The sequence below is a fragment of the Nansenia antarctica genome (assembly GCF_963989245.1).
Source record: "Nansenia antarctica genome assembly, chromosome: 7".
NCBI lineage: Eukaryota > Metazoa > Chordata > Actinopteri > Argentiniformes > Microstomatidae > Nansenia > Nansenia antarctica.
The window spans coordinates 54,862,902-54,888,565 of NC_137677.1; the positions used below are offsets into that span (position 1 = coordinate 54,862,902).

At 44.0% G+C, this 25,664-nt stretch overlaps 1 protein-coding gene across 2 annotated transcripts; it reads left to right on the forward strand.

Annotated features, from left to right (window-relative positions):
- Positions 1-2,663: 2,663 nt before the first annotated feature.
- On the forward strand, positions 2,664-25,333 carry ppp1r9ala (protein phosphatase 1 regulatory subunit 9A-like A). 2 transcript variants are annotated; one of them, XM_080537074.1, is made up of 19 exons: positions 2,664-2,764; positions 3,311-5,374; positions 15,322-15,454; positions 15,795-15,915; positions 16,342-16,446; positions 17,089-17,224; positions 17,385-17,543; positions 17,725-17,778; positions 18,035-18,264; positions 18,534-18,630; positions 18,736-18,871; positions 19,059-19,210; positions 19,406-19,739; positions 19,920-19,977; positions 20,061-20,132; positions 20,276-20,477; positions 22,140-22,256; positions 22,977-23,165; positions 23,436-25,333. In XM_080537074.1, exons 2-19 carry the CDS (start codon positions 3,443-3,445, stop codon positions 23,592-23,594), a joined length of 4,386 nt encoding a protein of 1,461 aa, XP_080393200.1. In that variant the 5' UTR covers positions 2,664-2,764; positions 3,311-3,442; the 3' UTR covers positions 23,595-25,333. The 2 variants fall into 2 exon arrangements, with proteins under 2 accessions (XP_080393200.1, XP_080393201.1); XM_080537075.1 differs by lacking the exon at positions 22,140-22,256.
- Positions 25,334-25,664: the final 331 nt, after the last annotated feature.

The following is a 25,664-nucleotide window of genomic DNA, read 5'->3' on the forward strand; positions in this document are numbered from 1 at the left end:
ACCTTCAGTAGCTATCACTTTATGACATACTTTAGAATTTAAATGATTTAGAAAATAAGAGGAGGCAACATTTTAAAAAAAGACCTTCTATTTTGAAGACAAGTAGTGCTTACAAAGGTTTTTCTTTTCAGTTAAGACATTGACAGTCCAGTTCAGATTGACATATATACAGCTGATATGAAATTCGTCCCACGACTACACAGTCTACCTCCCACCCCCACCCCCACCCCCAAGTGACACATTATTCAAATAAGAAAGGTGAGGCTGGTCACAGGCACAACTTCCTCCCAGTACAGATTCACCACCTTTTCAAATGAGTCTGATTTAAAGAAACAAAGACTGAAGAGATTGTTTTTCCTCAACTCCCGTCCTAGTCCCAGGTTCAGTCCCAGTCATAGCCTCCAGGATTCACCCTGCCACACCCAAACATCACCGTCCACCTCTCCCACACCCCACTATTGATGATGACAAGGGGCGCTGGAAGAATTCTAGCACCGCCAATGCAGCCAAAAATGGAGGCTCAACATTTCTCTTCCCAGAAGAAACTCCCCTTCACGGCCGGTGGAACCTACGGTAGGAGGAGGGGGAACAGAGAGAAATGGAGAGGCGTCGTGAGTGCAGAAGTGCCTTTGTAATCACGCCCAATGATTACAGATATTCAGCAATCTGGAGGCAGGGCTGCCAAGTTTCACCAAAAGTTTGGAGTGAGATTTTTGGGCGGTGGAGCGACCCAAAACTGTGCACGTTTTGGCAGCAGCGGCCCCTCTCTCCCACCCAATTATTTGAGAAATAGAGATGCGGCGTGAGAGCGTGAGAACTGGTTGAAATGCGTGAGTCTCACGGCGATTGCGTGAGACTTGGCAGCTCTGAGGGCTATTTTTAGCACAGTCATTAAGTGCTTTCATATGGGTCACTGTTACAAATCGACTGGAACACTTCCATTTACGTGTCATTTATAACAGGATTATAAAAGGACACGACAGCATTTGTCATTTTCTTGCTCCGTCCCCTAGGATCTATTTTTTAGCCTTGTGGACCTTTCTGGACATGCAGAAACATCATACAATTAGAAACAGACTACAGCTGAGAATAGCAACAAAAAAAATCACACAGTGCAGAACACTGACCTGGTTAGGTGCTTGCTCCAGGCGTGCACCTCCATCTCAGTGCTTTTGAACTCGTTCAGTTCTTTTCGGATTGCCGCCTGTGTAAAATAAAATAAAAAGAAGATGGTTAGAGTATCCTTGAGTGTGCGGCACAGGCACACTGACTGACATTCGGACAGCAAAATGACAGCATGAAGCCCAACAACATATGTCAACAACATAAAGATGACAACAAGGTCTTATCTGCAAGGACGAGGATATCATGGACTGAGATGAACAAGCTGTAGATAACATAAGACATGCTGACATGATTGATTTGGGCAGTAGTATGTTTCCAGCACCTGAATCACATGGTTTTGTGTTTACAGACTGTGTGGACAAACGTCGAATTCTGATGTCTGCCGTGTGAGACCAGGTTGGCCTTAATGTATTGTTGCGGGAATACACTTTTCTGTCATCATCTCCGATCTATAGCCTCTCTTCTAACCTTACCTGAACCCACTTACCCTGTCAGTGTTATGCTCTTCTTACAAACTGAACTCATTATTATCAGAGTACTTTTCCAGCCTCATTTAGCAAGAACCAAAGCGCCAGTGCATCCTAAATTAAAACCAGTTCTGTTTTAATGAGGCAGATTGTAACAGCAGAAATACTGCTGTACAGGCTGCTACAGAGAGCCCTGTGATGGTGACCTACTTGTCTTGTATAAAAGAGACTAAACTGGTCTCTGTATAGCGACAATGATTCCTCACTAAGGTGATGTCATTAACCGTTAAGGTCAAATGTTTTAGAACAATACTATGACACGGCTCAGATCAGGATGGGTCACACAGGCTGTAATAAAGGTGAGCACAATGAGTACTGACCAAGAGGATACTGTACAGTACACTTGGCCAGTGAATGTTGCATACAGTAAATGCTATTTCACACAAGACTTCAGATGATTAATTATTAGCTTATCTACCAACATTTCTGCCACTTGTTGTATTCATGATGGAAGTCCTTCAAAGCATTATCCCCATAAAAACAACTTAACCAAAACCTGTGAGATAATGCATATAATATACATTTAATAATGTGGCCCTCCTTCTAACTGATAGAGGGTGGATTACCTCATTAATGTGCAATTCATTTGATGGTAATTAATCATGTATTTGTAGACATGAACATAAAAAAAACAATAGCAATCAGATCAGAGCAGCACTAGAGGGCAACTTTATTATGGGACTATTATGTCTGTTATTGTAGGGACATTTTCTCTGCCAGGCCAGCCCACAGTGCTATATACTTCTCGGCAGCTCAGTAGGTGAGCGCCCCTCTACGAAATACAGTATGCTCTTTCCCAGTTCCCACGCCATTCTCCAAATCTCTCATGTGTGTCTGCACAGCCAGCCATGCTCTCTCTCAAGAAGGGGGTGGGGGTTAGGAGTCCTGGAATGTGTTCGTGTGCGCGCGCTCCCGATCTCGTCTGATAGTGTGGCGCGCCAGAGAGCGAGGGGTACGCGCGGGAACGCGACAGGTCTGTGTCTGGAGGACAAGGAGGGAGGAAAACGTCGGAGGGAATGATGGCGGTGGAGAAATGAAATGACAACTTTTGAAGTGTAATTTGAACGCTACGGACGAGCGTTCAGCGCCTAGGACGATGAAACAAGTAGGAGGTGAAGTACAAAGTTGGTTACACATGTCTGCGGTAAAGCTCTAACATGTTTTGCTCACGGTTTGTGTTAGAATTCCTACAATGAAAATGATCACCACTACTAGTGGAGACTTTGTATCAAAGGTGTTTCTAAATGGAAACTTTGTTTCTCTGTGACTGTGATGTCTTTCGCAGATGTAGCCTAAACGCAGCCTTTTGATTTGAATTGTTCTAATCACAGTCAAAATGATCATTCATAATGAATAGGCTACTACTTGAACAATTACACAAGTCGACGGTATTGTCTTTCAATGCAAACGGGGGTCATTGTGTATCATAGCGAATTTTGAGAAATCTTATTATTAGATCGAATGCTGTAGCCTAGACAATTACGTGGGCTTATTGCTACTTGAATTCATTCAACTGATGTTGAAGAATTAAGTTGGTTCATACGAAAAAAAATACTTTATATAAGTTGACAGAGATATAGAAGTTTGATGGTCGATCGGTTTCATAAACGTAATCACACCGATTTTTAAAGCATTTTTCTCCTCTCTTTTCTTTGTAGATGACACACTGCGTGATTAATTGATGGCTCTTGCCGAATAAAAGGAGTGGACAATATTGGAACGAAAAACAAGGAAATACTTAAACTTCTCACCTCCTCCCAATACTGTCACTGACCCGTAAATCTTTGAAAATGATAAAAGCCGAGAGCAAAGGAGAGAGGACACTGAGGAGTGCGTCCCCGCATAGGAATGCATACAAGTCGGACTTCCATGCCATTAAGTGTACCTTTGATGGGACAAAATCCGACGGCGCTGTGAAGTCATATGCAAATGGCTCTAGCGACACTCGGGAGGACACAAGGGGGAGGCCCTTTGGCAATCGAGTAAACAAAATAAAGAATATCTTTCTGCAGATGGACGGTCAGCAAGAAGAGAGCCAAGAAGTGAAAACGCCAGTGAAATCTGAAGTGACCCAGGTATCCCCACAAAGTAATAAGCTGCCATTTGCTGCCAATGCACACAAAACTAGCTTGAGCAGTGCCACTAGCCCAAAACCACAAAGCTTAGACAAGACCCCCAAGGGAGAAGATGTTGAAATTGACAAAGCAGCTTTGGCAGAGAAGTTTTCTTCTACCCGGAAACTCTTTGAGAGGGTCCTCAAAGACCCGCCCTCAGCTGAGAAGCAGTCTCCCAACAGGGTGATAAGCCGTGTGTCCCTGGGCAGTGTGTCTGATGATGGGAAAAGCACTAGACGATTGTCAGGGTCTATTGAGAACAACAGCAAAACAGAGCAGACCCCTCCAGCACCATTGGTGAAATGTAGGCCAGAAGAGAAGAGTGATGTTGAGGAGACAAAGCATGTGTCAAGGTTGTCTATGAATGCTGGACCCATCTCCAGGAGGCTGGATAACTACATGGCAGACAGTGACAATGAGGAAACAAACAGAGCTGCTGCTAGAGGCTCTGAGATTTCCTCTAAAGTATGCAGCCCCACGGATCATTCACTGCCTACATCTCCGACAAGGGAGAGCTTTTGCAAACCCACCACCCCAGTGACGGATGCCACTAACAAACCTACAGCTCCAGTTACTGATATTGTCTTCAAACCGACCACTCCAGTTACTAGCATCACGCTCAAACCAACATACCCAGTTACCAATGCCACACACAAACCAACTTCCCCAATAACTGATGCCACTCATAAACCCATTTCCCCAGAACCCATATCCTCAGGTGGCCATAGCTCATACAAGGGCTCCCTTTCAACTAATGACAACTTCAGTAGACCATTGGTGGATAGCGAGGGAGTCAAAACATCCAGTCCGTCTCCAAGGGATCAAAAGCAGCCTCCCCCATTTGTCAGTAGCTTTTACAGGACTAAAACCTCAGATAGTGCCAAGAGTGATGGGCCTGCAGCACAGAGTCCTTCCAGGGAGGAATCAGTGAACCAGGCCTCTTCTGTGGACTCCAGAGGGGTGGGAATGGTCCGCGCCGAGCTGGTGGTGGTCCAGAACGAGTCATCGGAGAGTGAAGAGAATGAAGACGAGAATGGTGAAGATAGTGTTTTTGAGGAGCTGAATGTGCAACCCCCTAAAGAGATCAAAGCGGAACTAAAGGGATCCCCAAAGGAGATTCAGAATGGCAATGCCCCTCACCAGTTCTTACAGAGAGATGTGAGTAAGGAGACAGACATTACATTGGAGAAAGAAGAATTAAGTAGAGTTCAGGAAGGCCTGCCGTATGGACTGAAAGAGGGGAGGAGGGAAGAGACCAGTACTAATCGGCAAACAGGGGATTACCACGAGGAAGAGGCGGAAGAGGAGGTTGCTGAAGAGGAGAGTGAGAAGGAGGAACAGGTGGAACAGAGTATCAGAGGAAAAGTGTCCCCAGTGGTGTATGGCATTGAGAATGCAGCATTTGTGGATGACAGGGATGTAGACCAGATCCTTAAAGAGGAGGAGGAGGAGGAGGAGGAGGATGAGGAGGAGGTGCAGCAGCAAGATGAGGAAGAGCAGCCCTCTGAGGAGTATGAGGAAGAGGACTACCAGGAGGCTCCTGGGCTCTCAGATGAGGATGAACCAATCGCACGGAGAAAGATTATGTTCTCCACATCACCAATACGGGTAAGCATTTTGTTTATGTGAAGCTTCATATGATTGCTTTATTTTCAGGGGATACTGGAACTACATACCCTTCTAATTTGGGAATGGTGTTAAGTAGATAACTTTTGTCTGGCCTAAAAGGCCTGGTTAGTTGAAGAAGCAGTAAAGTCCTGGACAATGTCACAGTTGGTGCCTTTTCAATCTAACTTATTAATGAAGGAAGTCTTCCCACGGGGAGTTGACTTGGTGTCTTGACAGACAGCTCACAAATTGGTGGGAGTACAAAATGAATGCCTTTGTTACACACATGTTGATCTTATGGCTGTTGTACTGTATCATCAAATGAACTGTTTCATGGATCAGCAAACCAAAACTATGGGGTGTTTGAGCTTCTGTAATTACTGAGGCATGGCCTAGAGCTGTTAGTCTGAGTCGCATCATAAGCATTATTTACCAGGGAGTACCGACACATTTGTTGTGGAGGTTAGTTAGGAATGCTCCAAGGGGGTATTTTGGGAAATATTGTTGACAATACATAAGGGCTGTGCTGCTGAGTTCCAGGCCAGCTGAATGAGGACAGCCGTGAGGAAACTGGTCTGGCGTGTGTAACTCTGACATGACTGTACTGTACTGTACAGTATAATAACAACCTCATGGCTGCTCCAGTCAGTGACTTCATGGTGGGTGGTTGTTCTCCTCTAGTATTGTTATTTCTGTTTGTTGTTAATCAGCCATGCATACTTTAAATTATGCAATGACTCTTGGCCTACATGCTTACTAGAAGTGTAGGTATTCATTCACCCATACTTTCTCATTCATAGATTGTGGCCAAGTCATTTCATTATGCCAGGAAATTCGTGATTTTACTACGCGATCTCTACCTTTGCAAGCAGGACGAAAATCCTTTTTTGAAAAGAACACATTCCTCCTCATATAATTCCCTCCCATCTTGCCTATTGTGTTAATGATCAAACAGGCCTATATGCAGTTGGTTTCCTGAGTGAAGATGCAAAACAAGGAGTGTTCTTCTTATCTGTGCCTGGCATTCCAAAACCCATGATGTCATTTTCTGTATTTCTCCATTACCACTTGTGGGCACTCATGATGTAAACATCAGCATGGAGAGAGGGTAGTGGGTGATATCTTCTATTATCACTCCATCTCATCAACATTTTGGCATAACAAGAGAAAAAACAATTCACTTCAGTGCATTCCACAGTCTGTGAACTAGTCAATGTTTATCCAGGGCCTGAAATGTATGTGTTGTTATCTCAGGGTGTGGATCCCCCAATCAGCCTGGCGGGGGGTCCTGGGAGAGGGGACCAGTAGCTGACCTGGGGGTGGACACACAAACAACAACGTGCTGTCTGTGCCAGAGGGGTGACAGGCGAGAGATTAGCCTAGCTTTACAGCTCACAACAATGTGTTAGATTGGGTTCCTTCAGCCCAGTAAAAGCTCACATATTGACTGAAGCAACAGTGAGAGTGAGAAGAAATATACAAACAAGACTTTGTGTTTTTGACAGTGTTTTGTCAGAAATTCAAACCATTTAAGTACCGTCACCCCTATAACTATCATACTATTCACCCTATACACAAGGCTACTGGTTAAAGCTAAAATGTGGTGTTGCAAATGAAGCCATACCATCGAAAGCATAGACCCACAACCTTCAACCCCATTCCTCAGTTCTTTTACGTTGCAAAACTAATTTCTCTCTAAGGAAATCAATGTATTATCAGCATTATGCTTGTGCTTATTATGATTGTGCTATTATCAGTACAGGCTCTGAGTCAGGATTGAGCCCTAAGTGGCCCTTTTTAATTTTGATGTGACACACCTGTTGCTGAGCTGTGTTATTCTGCCCCTGGTTTGACACTGAGACTTTCTAGAGAATTCTTGTCAACAGTTTGGTCTTGCCCTGGCATGTGCTCATCACTCTCCCGTCCTTGTTTCCCCGTTCTAACAGGTTTAGGGTAAATAGCATTTTGTGGTTTGTGTGGGTGTTTATTTGTTACAAATGAAACATGCCTTTTGCCAAAGCATACACGCAAGAGCTTATTGCACCAATGAATTTGTTGTGTTGCGGCCCTACTCATTACAGATATTAAAGTTGGTTTTCCTGCTATTGTACTGATGGTGGGTGTTTTAGATGTTGACATGAGCTGACATACGGTGCTTACAGGCCTGAGAGTATCTCAACACTACTTTTGTCAACTCAGAAGTCGAATGCTTCCTTTAGCCTTTCCATCACTTTATGGAAAATATATATAACGATTACCGGTAGCTAGATTTCGAGAAGATTGGTCTCTGTAGACTGTTTCAATACTTAGGCTTTCAATTTGTTTCCATAGATGTTGCCTGAGAGGCTCAACTTATGCAACCTGTCTTTTCTTTACTCCCTAACTGCCCTCTGCTGTTACAGGACACCGTCCTGTTGCAATGGGGGTCATTTCTGTGACGGGTTGGTTCATGCTGTTGGTGTTTGAATACCAGTGAGGTGGTTGTTAAAGTGAGCTGGTTGCTCCAAATCATTTAGCCTTTTCATGTTTACTTTGGAGAGTGTAGATTTGCATTTGACTGTTTGATCCGGATCTTCCAACGGAAACAACCTTCCAGCTAAAACGGCCCGGTTCGGCTCGCTTCGGCCCAGCTCGCTTGGCAATGGAGAAAGGAAAATAAACCGGGCCGGCACGGCTCGGCTCGAGTTGGCCCGGTAGTGGAAAAGCGCCAAATGTATACGTGACTTTGACGTTCAGATTAACTTCACTGGTAGAGCTTGACCGTTGACAATGGGTCCCAGTGGTGCTGCTCCATTCTCCTCAGTCTGCTGGCCTGAGCTGCCTGGCACTGGCACTGAGGGCTCTAGAGCCCTAGCCTGGTATCATAGAGGAAAGGAAGTGCTTTGTGCTTCAGCCTCCTACAGGATTAGGTCTCTGTGTAACCTGAGCTTGTATAGAGGAGGTGTCCTAGCAGGAAGAAAGGTACTCTTTGTATCCGGCTGGAGACTTCCACTCTCAACATGTCCCTTGATCAAGCCTGGGAAGGACAGTTGATGTGGAGAGACTCAAATTGATAAGTGGAACTTGGTTGTGACAGATTGTGATAGACACACATACTCTTTTCATATCCCATTAGCGCTCTGCTTTATCAGCAGGATTTTAACTGCTGGATGCCAATTTTTAAAAACGGAGGTCATCAAGTGCCTTACCCAGGGGAATGTCAAGTTCATTGGAGGCTCCAGTTCTCATATTCCAGTGTCAGATTGCCTGTGAGTTATGTTCATTTGACATGGTGAAATTTACAGTTGGCCTTTTCCTTTGCTTTCTACTCTAATACACATTCTAGCTTGTTCACACATTCTTGATGTGTGTGTGTGTGTGTGTGTGTGTATGGACTGTAGTGTCAACTGTCTTTTTCCTGTACACCACGGCTTTGTGGCAGGTCTCCCAGTCCCTGCATTAATGATAGTGGTAGGGACATATCTTTATGTTAATATTTGACTAGTGTAGCACTTTAGTGGGGCATTGGATTTGTATTCCCATTGCTGCTGTGTCAGACAGTAGTACTGTAGTCTGCTCTAGAAGTGCCAAGTTAAAATAGGGCCCTCTTGATATATGGATAGTGAACTTTTGCCAAACATTATTCTTCGTTCTTATTGTTTCTTTAAGATTCAGCATATTCTGATATTTCATAGCATCCATTTGTACAATGAAGACTAATACTTTATCTGTACAATGGGCAGAGGAAAGAGTTAACTTCTTGTCTGTGAAGTTGATCATGTTTTTTTAGGTGTGTTCTAATCTGAGGAAAATCATGGTGTGGCCTGACACTCAAAATATGTTTCAACTTAAAACCACAGGTCTTGCACACCCGGTAATCTGTGTCTGCTCGGAGGGAATTCACCCTCACCTTCAGACCAAACCTAAGATATGACCACAGGTTGGAGAATTATAGTATAGCAACAAGCAACACTCCTAAATGGCAGGTGTGTTATTATCCTGTTTGAGGATACTGTTTGCTTGGTAGCCCACAAGTTTTGCAGTTAATTCACTGTCCAGAGGGGATGGCTGAGCTATTGTTCCGCAATCATATCTGTCTGACTCTGTGGGGGACATTTGGAGCAGAAATTACCGGTAACCTGTTAAAGATCCTGTATAATTAGCCTGAAACACCTATCCAAGGGATACCCAAAGTAAATAGTTATAGTGAAACTGTGAACTGAAACTGAAAAGGATACGTGGCAGATGATGCATGTTTGACGCATAATTTGAAATCCAGTCCAGCAATCCGTGGGAAGTTTTTGATGGAAAAAAGTTGCTTGGCCTAAATATTTCACTAGATTGGATCATCTCAGACCTTTGGCAATGTAAGCAAACCGTTGTTGTCTGAATGTTATCGATCGGTGGTCAACTATGAGGCTTCATTGGTGAGTTTTATCAAATTTGACAACGTAGTTTGTTTGTTGGTGGTCTAACAGCGACATCAATTGTGTCTGCTGTTGTAGCCTAATTGTATCTTGAGATGGATTATTTGGCTCGAAACCAAGAATCATAGCTTTTGAGATGATGTAACGCATGACTACCTACGTAAACTTAGGAAGCGTGTACAGGGCAAGACAATTTGCATGAGCGCAATAGTGCTAGGGCCCGCCGGCGGGCCATCGGATCCTTAACAGGCTACGAATGAGTTAATCGTCACAGAAAATAAAATGGCAGGAACCAGGATCTGCACCTGCTGCTCTGCCCCACCCCCACCAAGCTGTCACAGGAAGTCCAACGGACTGCTCTCGGTCAAGTAAACACAGACATTGTCATTTCTCATACACACAGGGTGTGGTGAAGACATTTGAAAATGGCATTGTAACTGGAAGAATACATTGGTACTTTTGTTTGTACTGCACTATACAGATGAGTGCAGAAGAGCTGATATCCTGAATAGTTTGTATTATTGGAAGTATATTCAACTTCACATATAGTTGCTCCACCAGGAAAGGCATCAGCCATCTTTGTCATGTGCAATACTGTAGTTAGGATCATTAGTACTGTGTAAGGGACAAAAGTCTGCCAGTTTTGACTGACTGACTGTTGTCTGTACCCTTGTTCCATTTGTTCTTTCTTACCCACAAAAATGAGTTCCTCATACCAGAGGCTGTGTGATTATTACTCATGTATGTTGTAAAATCTGAGACGGATCCTTAGTCCACCATGGGGCTGTGCTTCTCCTACTTTTTGCTCTGTTGAGAGAGCGAGGGCTCTAAAAGGCACACACCAGGGCTGTCTCTCTCTCTCTCTCTCTGCTCCAGTTTGCTGTGGGGCAGACACTCCTGGCCTCCCTACTACCCGCCCATCCCTCCCTATAGTGTTATGCTTTCTGTTTCCTACCTCTGTTTGGTGTTGTGGTAGCCAGAGAGGAATGTGTCTGACACACTCCACCCCTCATTCAGCAACTAGAGAGGCCCTACTACCAGGATTTAGGCTCCTTCCAGGCACCTGGCCTGGAACTGGGCTGGAGGAGGACGGATGGTGGTGGTGAATACTAATGCAGCCGGCTCAATGCTGCCCTTTTAGAGGTCTGGCAGAGACTGGGGTCGATGGTGGTCGGGTGCTTCATACTCAGTTTCAATATGTGATTACAAATAAGTAAGTCAGTAAATGTTGTGTGTTTTCTTTCAGCTCCTTGACACAAGATCACAGAAGATGATGACGTTTTTAGTACCTTTAGGTTTTGCCCTATCAGGGCACGAACTGCTTCTTAATCCAAGACTGTGGCCCATTTGTAAACAAACCTGTTCAACCTGACTCTACTGTTTTAAATATATTCCAAAATGGACCACAGCTGCATTCTATCCCCTCTTGACTCCACATCACTATATTGTAGCTTATGGCATTGAAAAAATACACTATCTTTGTTTTCCTAGATTACTTTTTCATTGTTTTCAAAGTTAAGATAAAGAGCACAACCAATGTATGTTTTATCTCGTAAGCCTTTTTGTACGGCATGCATACAGCAAGTATGTGACTTATTCTGTGCTCTGTTTATTCTGTACTGAATAACTTGGCTGCATGCTTTCTTTCCTAATTACTGTATGATCCACACCAGGCCCCTGCCCCTACTCCGCTCTCACAGCATGTTTTGATTTGTTGTCTTTGTAGAACTGCTTACATTACGAGTTCCCCCAATCCAGCGCTCGGCGTTCGCTTTGGTGCCCTGGCGCAGGCTTCTCTGGTTAGCTTCCCTCCCAGCTGCTGACTCATTTCCAACACTGGTATTCTTTTGCGGGAAGGAAGCAGGGAAATGGGGAGAGGGTTTAGAGTTGTGTGTGTCTGTGTGTCAGTCTCTCTGTGTGTCGCTCTCTCTCTGTATCTCTCTTTGTGTGTCTCTGTATCTCTCTCTCTCTCTCTCTCTCTCTCTCTCTGTGTCTCTCTCTGTGGTGCCTTTGTGTACAGTAGGCAGGCCTTTGTGGTGGGTTAGTAGAAGGTGGATGAAAAGTAATTGTCAACCCGGGCATGCTGGGAGTCGGGGTTTCACTAACCGTGGAGAAAATGAAAACATGAAGCAGATGGCACTACGGTCTACCAGGCCACATCACAGCTTCTGCTACCCAATAAAAAACGTAGGGGGAAGAAAATTACATAAAAGAATGCTATATTAATTGCAAAGCACTCCGTCTAGTCAAACCGAATGCTTTGAGCTTGACTGATTTCATCTGAATTGCTTGTCCTGACTCCTCGTTGTTAGCATTCTCACTGAAAGTGACTCCAGAATTGAGCCAATGGCATCATTTACCTGTGAAACCAGGCCTGCACACAGAGATAAAGCTAAATGGGTGTTTCGCATGGTAACTAGAGCTGGTGATCACAACAGCAAGCTGTGTGTTTTTGGGGGCTAATAAAGAGATTGGTTTTCTGGGTCTCTTTCTTGTGAGGAAGACGGTGCTTGAGTGATTAGGTTTCAGGCAGCAAAGAAAGGAACATTGTTCGGAAAAGCTGGAGTACTCCATGGCAACGGGAAAGTCGGACAGGGAAAAAAGTGCAAGGAGAGAAGCCAAGCTTAACCACTGCAACACTTTGAGTCCAACGGACGCCTGGGATGCAGCACTGGTTCCTTCCCATATTTTATTGTTATATTCTCTACACTTGATTAATGCAGCCTCCAAATGAAATGTCTGTCTGCTTTGGTTTTATTGATTCATTTGGATTTTAACTGGCTATTAAGTTTGTTCTGCTTTGTGGTTTGTGTAAATAATGACTTTTTAGAGCACAGCACACACACAGTTCAGAACTGCAGAACCTCTGTGTTGTAATGTAATCCATTGATGAGTGCTTTGAAACTGTTTTCGTATGAAATGGCAGAGTGCCTTTCTAGGCCTATATCCTATATTAATTGGCAAATCCATTTTAAACTATAAAAAATACCTTGTGAAATGGCACTGCCTTTGTGTTAAAGTGTAAACAGGAGAATAAAGCCAAAGGAGAATATGCTGCCGGTAATAATATACACTGTTGAGCTGGCAGTAGATTCTACCCACTGTCAGAAGCTGCATGGCTCTACTGTCGGTCTGTAGTAAAAGGAAGGAGGAGTATTCGACAGGCTTATATGGGAGGGGATAAGGCTTTGTGATGCCATTCTTCACTCTACCACAGAACTGCAGTAGTGTGTCTGTGTACAATCCCACAGTCTCTAATCTACTTTATTTCACATGGGAATCTGCCTGGGAGAAGAACCCAAAACCCCCCAGTTCAATTAATTGCAGATAGCTGGTTCGCCAGGAAGACTCAAAAACATCCTTCTTCTTGCAACGCAATACCAAAATGTGTGGATTCATATCGGTGGCAAAACCATGTCTACCATCAGTGGGGAAACTGAAACAATGTTCAAATTCATATCATATTTACGAGGTTATATGACTCATATTTATGAGTTATCGTGGAAACCCACTATTGGCATTTGTTTGAATTAGGTCCACAGAGCTAGTAGGAGTAAGTCCACAGAGGGTAGGAGTAGGAGATCATAAGGGTTGGTTCCTCAAGTCCTGACATGCTCCAGGATCCAGACCTCAGTCTCTCTTAGCTGCCCGGAGTGGAAATGTTTACTGGATTACATCATGCTTCCACACTCGGCTTTAGAAATGAATCCTCTAATAATCCTCCTATAGCCTTGCTGCTCACACGCTTCTAATACTCTCCATGGGGCGAAAGAAGGACAACCTCTGCCTGCTCTTTAGGATGGCTTTAATCTTCTCAACTGTACTCGTCCACTCTCAACATCTGGGCAGGCCAGCACTTGGAGATCACAACCTCCATGAACTGTCATGTAGAGAAGGATTAGACTCTTGCAGTTAGACATCTGAGGACTCGCACCATGGGTGAGCACTTCACTAGGTGTGTGTGTGTGTGTGTGTGTGTGTGTGTGTGTGTGTGTGTGTGTGTCTGTCTCTGCTTTCGACTACATTAAAGTGCTTTGCAACAGTGGGGCCCCACTTTGTGAGGCTCTTCATTTGGCTGTAATAATAACATTGTGAGGGGGTTGGATCAGGTCCAAGGCATCGGATGGATGAGGTAACAACTCGGACCTTTTATGGTATACAGTGTTGTATAAGTGAGGTCACACTTGAATCTGACCTAATGCCCCGAGCAGGATGAACTCTAATCTTGAGTTCATACCCTTTGATTTTACTGTGATAGACTCAACTACCTCCCCAAGCCAAATGTTGTTTATTTTCCTATTTTTACAGCAACACATTGCTTTGATTTAATTTGTTGTTTTGACACCAGATGTCTTAATCTCAGTGCTGTGTGGGCTTCTCTATTTCTATTCTTGTCCACATCTGTCTCTCTCCATGATCAGTCGAGCTCATGTTACCTCAGAGGATCTGTGATCTGTAAAAAGCTGTCTTTGGCTTTACCAAGATATCATATTGATGTGAGGAGGACACACACCATACACAGAGGCTTGGAAGCGCAGGGTTAATAAGGGATATGTATATATTTATTTATTTCCTGGTAACTGGGGCCCAGCAGATGGTAATCTTCACAGTGCAGAGCAGAGAGCAGCTATGAAAGCTCACCCTAACTTGACCAGGGAGTGTTAGGGAGTGTTCAACAGGTTTGATTTATGGATTCCAGCCATGTCTACAGGGTAATATACGTGGTATGCAGAGTAAATAAATACACAGTGTTGTATGTTTGTATTTTATCCAAGAAATGGCTAGGCAATAAAGCCCAGCTGCTATGGACGCTGATGAGGCTACGAGGTTGGGGATTCAATAAGGGCTTTCTGTGTGCTCCTCATGTTAGCGGTGAGGGTCGTCACCTGTTACCTCAGAGCATTGATCTCTGCCACATCCACTTCTGTGTCCTGTCCCTCCCAGCTGTGGCCTACTTTCCCACTGCGTGTGCTTCGCCCACAGAGTGAGAGTCTATTCCTCACCAGGAAACAGCCTCATCAGCTCCTTTAAAATGGGACTGTTCCAGTGCTCCCATTATTGTCTGCAGGAATCATAGGTTGTTTAAATGTAATGAAAGAGTAACAGTATGTCTTTGTGCATGCTGGTGCACCGCATCATGCCTCAGTGAGTCTGTTTGCTGTAAACTTGGGAGACACTGGGTTACCTCTCCATCCAAAGAAGGACAGAGGTCTCTTTCACTGAGAATAGGAGAGATGAACAAGAGTGTATGGCACAGGCAGGCGGGCAGAACTTAATGTCTAAGAAAACAATAAGGGTTTGTCTGTTTGTTATTTAATGACACTCATAACCTCAGTGGAGTGGAAACGGATGATAATGATGATGATAATAATAATAATAATAGTAATAATAGTAATAATCACAATAGTTCTTAGAGGAATATTGAATTTCATTTGCACTTCCATACAGAAGATGCATCTCTATTTATGAATGACAGGTATCAGACTGCTGTGAAACTGGTAAAGGCCTGGTGTGAGACTTTCTATGTCTGTTTCTCCACAGGTGTTTAGCACCTACTCCAACGAGGACTACGACCGGCGGAACGATGAGGTGGACCCGGTGGCAGCGTCTGCAGAGTACGAGTTGGAGAAGAGGGTGGAGAAGATGGACGTGTTCCCAGTGGAGATCGAGAAGGGTCAGTCTTGTCTCGTTTTCAAGAACCTGCTATCCTGTCAACACATTTTTAACATGAACTCTATACTTTACTTTGTAGTAAAAATACATTACTGGGTATTTACAGCAATAAAATGCATAATACACAATATGAAAATGGATTAAAACACAGAAACTTATGACACACACATTTGGCAATTGATCAGTCCAACTTATTGCATCTGGCTTATAGTCTGTTAATTAGTGTGCCAGGGAATGATATGGGGGATTTCCTCCTGTACATGTACAGTGTTCTGTACATGCACAGGAGGAGATCTAATCTTGCTTTCCAAATGAGACATGATTCCCTCTTTTCTCCACAGGTGACAATGGCCTGGGCATCAGTATCATAGGAATGGGAGTGGGGGCAGACCAGGGTCTGGAGAAACTGGGCATCTTTGTGAAAACCATCACTGAGCGAGGGGCGGCGGAGAGGGATGGGAGGTGAGCTTTCCTGCCCTCTGGGGCAACAGACACACTTTGCTGCTCTAGAGAAGCATTACACAGCTCCATTCCTGGCGGCTAAAATGTGCGGTAGAAAATAGGAACAGTCGTGACAGGAGCATTACGCTCCTATCATTACGTAATGATGTTACACAGTGTTGTTATATGTCAGAAGCTACAAATGCCTATTTTCCCCTCAGGATCCTGAGACACCATTTCTAAACAACTGGCTGTATTTATAACCTTCTGAGGCAGCGAAAGAAAAATAGCTGCTTCCGCTTCCCAGGGAAACAGAGCTGTATGTTGTGCTGCCAGCTGGAGGAATTTGTGCATTTGAACTCCTCCATATTATTCACTGGAAAAGAGAAATGACAACAGTATGTCTCCCATGACATTTCCACATGGTTGTTTTCCTCTTCTGAATAGGATCCAGGTGAACGACCAGATCGTGGAGGTGGATGGCATCAGCCTGGTAGGAGTCACCCAGCTGTTTGCTGCTACAGTCCTCAAGAACACTAAAGGCACAGTCAGGTGAGCTCAGAGTCCAGTTCCCCTTCAGGCCCTTTAGAAACCTGAAATCACAACGTCATTGAAATTATTCTTGGGGGTAGTGGTGGCCTGGCCTAGTGGACAGTGAGTTGGACTTGTGATCAGCAGGCCATGAGTTCAAATCACTTAGCCTTAAGTTACTTTAGGGAGAATGTCCCTGTAATCATTATTTACTTGAGGGATTATGAGGGAACTATTTTCAGATGATTCGATTTGACTGGAGGCAAACTAAGATGAAAGTCTGCTTATCAAGGAAAATCAAATGAAGAGGTTTGTTTTCATTGCAGTCCACTGCCTGTGCCTCAGGCCACTGTAGAAAGATCAACCCTCATGGAGCATGGGTCAATATGTTAATGGTTTACTATAGATAAATGAAACACACACACCAGGAAAAGTTCAATAAACTGACTTTCCTATCAACTGAAAATCATTCTGTGCAATACAACAGCAACTCCTTTCAGTGAAAGGACTCCTTTTCGGAGTCACATATGAATGCAACTACAGTGTGGTATTTCTAAGCTAGGAGCAAAGGAAATTCAACCCTCTCTCATGAGAGAGGGAGAGGATATCTGCGGGTAATGCCACTCTCCACGCTGACCCTCCTTGCCCCACTCACACCAACAGCTTTCTGATTGGCCGGGAGAAGCCGGGGACGCAGAGTGAGGTGGCACGTCTCATCAGTGAGACCCTGGAGCAGGAGAAGAGCCAGCAGGAGCAACAGCAGCACCTGGAGGACCCCTACGAGCAGTCCACTGAGGAGGTGAGTCACCTGGGGACAGCCTCACCCGGACCACGCCCCTGTGGGCAGCAGCCTGACTCACTCTTCAACCCTGTGTGGGCACACGCTCGGTACAGGTTTTGGGTGTGGGCACTGGGCAGGTGGTTTGCTGCATGGTTTGCTGATTGTGTATTTATTTCAGGAGGAGCACTACGAGGAAGAGGAGGGAGAGGAGGAGGGGATCCTAGGCTCCAGTTTCTCTGGAGGACGGGCAGTAGAGGTGTTTGATCTCCCTGAGACCGAGGACATGTTCATGCCCTCCAAAATGGACTCCACCCAGATGAGCTTCAGGTTCAAGGAGGTACCAGTGATTCAAATGATCCCCCACTGTTACTGTTAACCAATGAATTAACCTGCTTGTTTTGTGATGGTACTGTGCTGTATGTTGTTAAGTGGATCCTGTACTATACTAGAGATAAGAGACTGTGCTGTATGTTGTTAAATGTAATCCTGAAGTGTGTTTATTTCTTCCATTGTCCTAGCTCCAGCTCAAAAACAGCATAGCCACAGCTGAAATTACCCAACTCCAGGAAAAGGTATGACAGCATGACCAATATTAGAAATGATTTGCTTATATATGACACTAGTAGATTGGTATTTGGTCACCGTTGCTTTAAGTCAGTGGTTCTCAAACCTCTCCTCGGGGACCGCCAGCCGCTCCACATATTTGATCTGTTCCACCACCGGCACACCTGGTTCAACTAATCAAGTACAAATCATAATTTGTGGAGCGGCTGGCTGGGGGTTTAAGTGACTTATGAAATGCAATAACATGGAAGAACATCTCTACAGCTGCAGGCATCGGAGGAGGACAAAGTGTTGTGGGAATCGAGGGAGGTTGAGTTGGGGCAGAAGATGGAGGAGAGCAATGAGAAGATGGTGAAGCTGGAGAAGTACTGGCTGGAGGCTCAGGCCCTGTGTAAGAAAGTAAACGAGAACCTGGCTGAAACTCAGAGTCAGTATGATGCCCTGGACAAGAAGTACAACAAGGCCAAGAAATTGCTCAAGGACTACCAGCAGAAGTGAGTTTAGAATGAATGAATGGTCTTTATTGTCATTGCTATAGTACAGTTAGTTCACAGAGGGTGAAGTTAGACTCCCTCCAATTTGTCAATTATTTACATTCCGTGACTTGAGTTATGTGAGTTTTCCTGTTAACCTTGACTAACTTTCTGTTAGCAGGATGAATGCTTCCACTTCCTCCATGCTGACTCATGTTGTATATAAAGTACAGAATGTTAATAACCCCAACGATTGATTTATTACTACGTCGTTACCACATCCTTTACAGAGAGATTGACTTTGTGAAGAAGGAGGAGGAGCTGAAGAAAGTTCTAGATGAGAAGGATAGGTGGTACAAGGAGCAGCTTGAGAGCCTGCAAGACAGGGTAAGAATAATAGGTTAATAAGCATTACACTTAACACTAGAATGCTAGAACAGACCAGATTGAGAAGGAAAGAGGTTGACCTGAGTTTTATTGTTCTCTTCTCAGATAGCAGTCCTGGAGTCCCAAGGTGGGTCTGAAGACCATGTGGAGAGTCAGTCTGCTCAGGACTCTCTAGAGGAGAGGAGGTGGAGCAGCGAAGGACCGGTCACTAACACACAGTCTGTTGACTCCCTGCTGCTAGGTATGGGTGAACGTCCATTTGAAACCAGAGCATGAATGAATCTGTTTCACTCTGTATTACAGGAAGAAGTTTGTGTGTCTGTAAAATAAATCAGTTTGTCATTTATTCTTTTTATTGAGTCGGGTTTTCATTGTCATTGTGTGCTTTATCGCTGGTGCACCAAGCAGTGTTTTGACCCCCCCCCCAGATGCAGACTGGAGTGAGGTGGTCCCTGAGACGGAGCTTTTGGACACCAGCGCGCACAAAGCCAAGGGTCTTCTGGCTCAGAAGGCCAAGCGGCAGCCTCCGTCTCGCAGTAAACTGAAGGAGAACCTCGGGGCATCACCAAGTCACTCCCAGGTAAGACAAGGATATTCTCTCTCATTCAGTCAATGTTTGACATTGGAGTCAACATCACTTGTTCAAAGATTCCGCTCAACTCATTTAACCTCTCTTTTGAGTCCATGTTAAACAACAGTAGTCACCGGTTTCAGTGCTTTCAAACACAACCACTGTTTGTATCTACACCCATCACTGATGACTTCTTCCCTCCAGGAGAACGAGGATGAAGAGGATCCAGAGGATCCAGAGGAGCAAGACTCTGCCAGGAGAAGGAGGTCCATCCAGGAGAGCCTGTCCCTGCCTGTGCCCATCTGCTACGCTGGGAATGGCCAGAGGGACCACACACCCCAGGCTGTAGAGAGATCCAGGAGCAAGGCAGAGCTCTCCAGCAGCCCCTCCCTGTCCCCTTCCCAGAGAGACAGCGTTGAGAGTGGGGGCAGCCATTCCCTGTCCCCCCCTAAAGACACACCCTCACCACACTCCCCCTCAGGCTTCCTGCGCAATGTCAAGAAGAGGGAGTCCAAGGGCAAGAGCAAGGAGGTCAAAGGTACCACTGCTTCTCCTATCCACAAATCAGACTGCTACACACTACAGTAAATGCTAATCAAACAATATATCAGTAGGAATGAAATCACTGCTTCAGAAGCGCCACTGACTGTCATCGTGTTACTGTACCTTTTACCAGTGCTTTTGGCAGATTGTCTTATTGAGAATATCACTGTTACAGAGGAGACAAATGAAAGCTCATCAGCAGGAAAGCCAAAAAGACGATTTCCTGACTTTGGGTAAGTCCCTGAAACTGTGGTTGATTTTCAATTTTTCTGTCATCCTTAGTCCTCCATTATCTAAAGCTTTCGAAAACATACAGGGGCCTTCGGAAGTCTGGTGGCAAAGGAAAGAAACAGGACAAGGAGGCCATGAGAGCATCTCTGGACAGCAGGTCACCACATCTCACTACTGTCACTACTGTGTCAACACATCCTCGAGAAGGACCATGCATTTTCCATTTTGCCATCAGTGTGTGAGTGATTTCTGCTTTTTAATAGAATCTGTATGTAACCTGTGTGTTTTCCTAATGTCCAGGGGGTCTGCAGAGTTGCTGGAGGAGTCTGGTGGTAACCTGTCCCCCTCTGAGTCCATGGCCTCCATCCCCACCTGTATGCCCTTCTCCTGGTTTGGGGACAAGGACAGGGACAGGGACAAGGAACCTTCATCCTCCAGCAGCAGTCTACCATACACAGCCACTGAGACCAGCAGCGAGCTGAGCCAGGACCGCAAGAACAAGGTAAGGAGGGCTTTCTCTGGAACACACACACACACACACACACACACACTGCAGTCCATAAGTGGGTTGTCGTAATAGGTTATCATTACAAGAGAAGGACAGAAAGACTCACAACTTTGACAGTTACGACTGTTAAGCTTTCTTACTGACGAGTTACATTCCATTCTATAAAGTGCTACTGAGTGGGGCGGATGCTGAGCTGACCTGTGTCAGTGTATTGACCCCACTCTGTCGTCTCTGGATTGTTTCACAATGAGACGACCAGCAACAAGACAGTGAATCACTGGCCAATAATCCACCATTAAAGCAGGTTTTGCTCTTCCTGGAAAAAAACAAATCCAGGACATTGATTCGTAGCAGCCAGCTGGTGTCCAGTTTCCCCATGTCATGACGTGGCTGTGGCTGAGCCTGTAGAGTGGCTGGCACTCTCTCACACAGCACTAGTAGCTAGTACCTATCCAGGAACAGAGTCGCGTCTGTAGAACCATATGGAGGCCATCATTCATCAGAGAGAAAGAGGGAGGATTCACTGGCATTTCAATGGCTTAGCAACCAGAGAATTCTCCACATCCAAATGCATCTGCTCACACACCCGTGACAAATCCTCTACAAGGCGGTCAGCAGTAGACAGAAGCCAACGAGGTCTACGGGGAGCCACTGGGCAGCGCTGGCCACAAACAGGACCTCCCTCGGTTCTTCTGGCCATGTTTCTGTCACTTTGGTCGTGTCTTGTGCCAGCTAGAGTTGTGTGTCAGCCAGTGTTGCAGTATATGAACCCACTCAGAATCATCTCTCTCACTAACAGTGCTTCTTTTAAACAGACAAATCTCTCCTGGTCCTCTTTATTCAGTCGCTCATTAGATTTGGTACAGTATGATTTTTAAATTTACTCTAAATTTTAGTGGAGATGGTAGATTTTAGATTGTAACTAACAATAGTCATCGAGAGTAGTGTTGTGATTTTTTTCATCTCACATATCAATACTAATACCCAACCAAATCAAATAGTGTTTTAGTGGCGTGGATATGTGGTACTGTGTCAAGCACTCAGCATAATATAGATTTCTAGTCTAACATTTTAAAAACATTTATTTTCTGATAAACATTTAATTGTTTTTTGAAATTACATTAATGCCTCCTTGCCATACCTTTCTGTCATCACATGACATGAGACATGAGTTGACATCAGAATCATAATTCACTTTTATAAACATACTACTGTTGTCTTGATACATTACCACATCACTTGTAGTGTTGTTACTAGTGTTTACCAGTAGAAGTAGTTGTTTGTGTGTTGTTGTTGTTGTTGTTGTTGTAGTAGAAGTAGTTTATCCTACTTGTAATTTTGTGGAGCTGTTTTTTGGAGTGCAATAATCTGTTAATCCAGTTGGATTTATTCATGTTTAATCCAACACGTGATATACTGTATTTGTATAGCCCATTATGATATTAGAATCACGTTATGAAGATTTGTATTTGATACTAAATCCCCAGTGTTGATCTTATCACCAAAGCTAATCCCTAATCATTCCTTAACCTCCATTTTTACATTTGACTATTCTTGGTCTCCACCATTGAGCTTCAGCACACGTAGAGAAGAACTGTCATTCAGCCATGTGTTTGTCTAGTTAATACATTCCTCCTTGTCTCCACTTGTCTCCAGAGTTTGTCAGTCATAGATGGCTCTAACCCTGGCAGTCCCAGTTCAGACATCTCAGGGTTAGTTGCTGAGCCCAATCTGTCTGGGCGCTCACACACTTTAGTCTTCTCTTCCAACGAGGTGAGTGCTCGCTTTGTACCACGGCCACCGTAGGTGTGTAAGATGATGATGATGATGATGATGCACAGATGTGGCTGAATGGGGACGTTCTCTGAATCTTGAATGGAGAGGGCAGAGACTGAAGTTGCATGTGTGTGCTGAAGTTGTCTGTGTGGTGTTACAACAAGTGTCTGTTTTAAGCTTCAGAACCTTGTTGTGAACCAGCTGAGCTAGCAGTAGGTGCTCCTTAGTGAGTCGTTTTCAGGAACTGTATTATGATTTTGAATTCTGTCCAAATAGCTTCCATATCAACTTGTTTGTGTTCACACACCTCTCAGTTGATTAGTGAATTTATTCAGATAAAGATTAGACCAGAGCCTAGCATAATATACTAAAACAAGCAGGTAAGACTTTAGAAATATGCTGAAAAGATGGTCTTGCTGTCACTGACATGTTCCCTCTGCATGTGCTAGAGTTGACCTGAGTCTCTCTAAAAGGACCAGTGTACACATCTTTTTGTATGATGATTAAGTCATACAATTAAATGATTAATTCCTGTATGTGCAATGCATGTATTTAATGCTTTGCACTGCCATGGTGTTTTATATAGTGTTTGTACATGTAAATGACTTTGATTTTCTATTTAATCCTCTAGGTAAAGTTGGTTTGGCCTGTATACACAAATATCATTGTTTGCCATGAGGTTTCTCTGAATGTCATGTTTTTCTGTGTGCTCTGTAGACCCTGGATGATGAACCAGTGCCCACAGGGAAGGAGTATCAATGGCAAAACCGGCCCATCTCTGAATGGACCAATCAGCAAGTTTGTCACTGGTTGATGGGTATGAACATGGATCAATACACACCTGAATTCACAGCCAAGGGAGTTGATGGCCAGCACCTCATTCACCTGGACAGTGACAAGTTAAAGGTGAGAGGGACAATTAATTGGACCAATGCACTGCACAGGACTACATGTTGAATTGACACAGCAGTACACTGTGTTGTCATATTGTCCAAATATGAGCACTTCCATTTGTCAGGTTTATAAGAGCTTGACTGCCACCTTATGGACAAAATTAAAACCCAAATGCAATGAATGAGAATTAATTGTCAGCAGTGGGATTACTGAGTGGTGTTATTTTATGGTACTGTAGCTTTCGGCCTTCTGTGACTAATTTATTCAATCTTTCTCACTTAGGCCCTGGGTGTGTCGAGTCAGAGTGACCGCTCCACCATTAAGAAGAAGCTGAAAGACATGAGAAAGGCCCAGGAGAAGATGGAGAAACAGAAGGAGAAGAGAGAGAAGGAGGCTCGACGCAGCGGGAGGCTCCCCACCAACTCAGACTCTGTCTGCTGAAGTTCCTCAGCTGTGACACTCTCTCCATCTGGACTCAACCCTCTCCATCTGGACTCAACCCTTTCTATCTGGACTCAACCCTTTCTATCTGGACTCAACCCTTTCTATCTGGACTCAACCCTTTCTATCTGGACTCAACCCTCTCCATCTGGACTCAACCCTCTCTATCTGGACTCAACCCTTTCTATCTGGACTCAACCCTCTCTATCTGGACTCAACCCTCTCTATCTGGACTCAACCCTTTCTATCTGGACTCAACCCTTTCTATCTGGACTCAACCCTCTCTATCTGGACTCAACCCTCTCTATCTGGACTCAACCCTCTCCATCTGGACTCAACCCTTTCTATCTGGACTCAACCCTCTCCATCTGGACTCAACCCTCTCCATCTGGACTCAACCCTTTCTATCTGGACTCAACCCTCTCCATCTAGACTCAACCCGACACATCGTCTGACCCTCACGCCAGGCAGAACACTCAATGACCTCTGGATGAATAATTTCCTTCCCACGGTGAACTAAGTGAGCACATGCACCTAATGAATGCTGTCACACACTTGCAGTAAGTCTATATTAACCAGATATGATAGTTCTAGAGCACCAATGCTGATATAATGTGCCAATCAGAAGGATCTTCGATATATATCATGATCAACACCTGACTGTTTGAAAATTGCTACTTAGCCCTATTTGTCTTGTTGCTATGGATACGTTTCCTATGAAATAGTTTACAATTGATTATTACTACAACTATTGCAACAACCTGCTTTTTTTAATCAAATCAGACTGACAGTCCTGTGTCCAGTGGCATCACATACGTTGACGTTGATTGGGGAGACACAAGGACATAAGTGATCATAGTGACAAGTGTTGGGAATATGACCAAAAACCTAACATGTTTTTTTTACCACTACAAAGCTATAGAAGCAGTACTTTTTATAATTTGTTTCTAGATAATGTAGTTGCAGGTTTGTGCACATTTATCCCTACATGTGGAATGACTACAGTACTGCTTTTTAAGTGTTTTATATTGTATTTTTGCTAGCGTAACTTGCCCATAGCCATGTACAGATCTTTTCTTGCAGGAACTTTGTACAGTTATTGAGATAAAAGCACTATATTGTCTTTTAAGCTTCAAAGGGTGACAAGGTTTTAAGTGTATAAAGTTTTATACATATGCCTAATAACTGCATAACTTTTTAAAATTTGAATTAATGATTAAGGTTCATCATTTTCTATATACTTTTTCTACTAAGTAGAATAGCCACTTGGATGAGAACATTTTTTGCTAAATGAAAGGCAAAAAGAATCGAATCATGACAAGGAAAATGCTGCTTATCCATCCCCGACTGTGCCTGTTTTGAGAATGGAGGATGTACTATTCTGTGATGCTGAAATGGTACCATTGTTATTGCAGACTGTATTTGCACTCCCCTGCTGGTGGGGTGTGGGGTCCGTGGGGAAATAAGGTGTGTCTACGACAATAAATGAGTTAAGTTGACACACGTCGACATGAATGTCGGGTGCATGTTGACCTTGTCCAATCCAGGCATTCTTTAAAAAATGTTTTGTAATGCCAGCATGAATTATTGTTTGGATAGTAACAAGGTAATGGATTGCAATCAAGAACATCTGCTAGTAAATTTCTTCCACTAGTTCCAATAAAAGCAACAAGACCCTATTCTTCTTTTCTTGGTACATACTGTAAAAGCAGCGTAAATAAACTAATTTTCACATTCTGTTGTGTGTATTTTGTGTTAACTCCTGTGTCTTACTTTCACACCTACAATATTAAGGATATAATAAACCACACGATTGCAGATGTTGTTGCCCTGTAGGCCTACACTGCCAGTTGTCTTTTACCAATCCTAGTTAAGCCACAGTCTAACCTTTTAGAAACACAACCTGCCTCCTGTTAATGGTTGGTCCATTAAGACAGAGTGTGTATTTATTAATACAGACTACAACCCAATGAGATGACTGCAATAGACTTAGGACATGACCTATACAGAAGGAAAAAAATGTGTTTGTTTTGTTTGCTCACACTCCACAGAAAAGATTTTTCGGAAAAA

Bases quoted from the DNA above. Each gene is read 5' to 3' on its own strand.
- ppp1r9ala (XM_080537074.1), top strand. From the start codon at position 3,443: ATGATAAAAGCCGAGAGCAAAGGAGAGAGGACACTGAGGAGTGCGTCC. The intron at 16,447-17,088 runs GTGAGCTCAGAG...TCACACCAACAG, and splicing joins AACACTAAAGGCACAGTCAG to CTTTCTGATTGGCCGGGAGA. The intron at 17,544-17,724 runs GTACCAGTGATT...CCATTGTCCTAG, and splicing joins TGAGCTTCAGGTTCAAGGAG to CTCCAGCTCAAAAACAGCAT.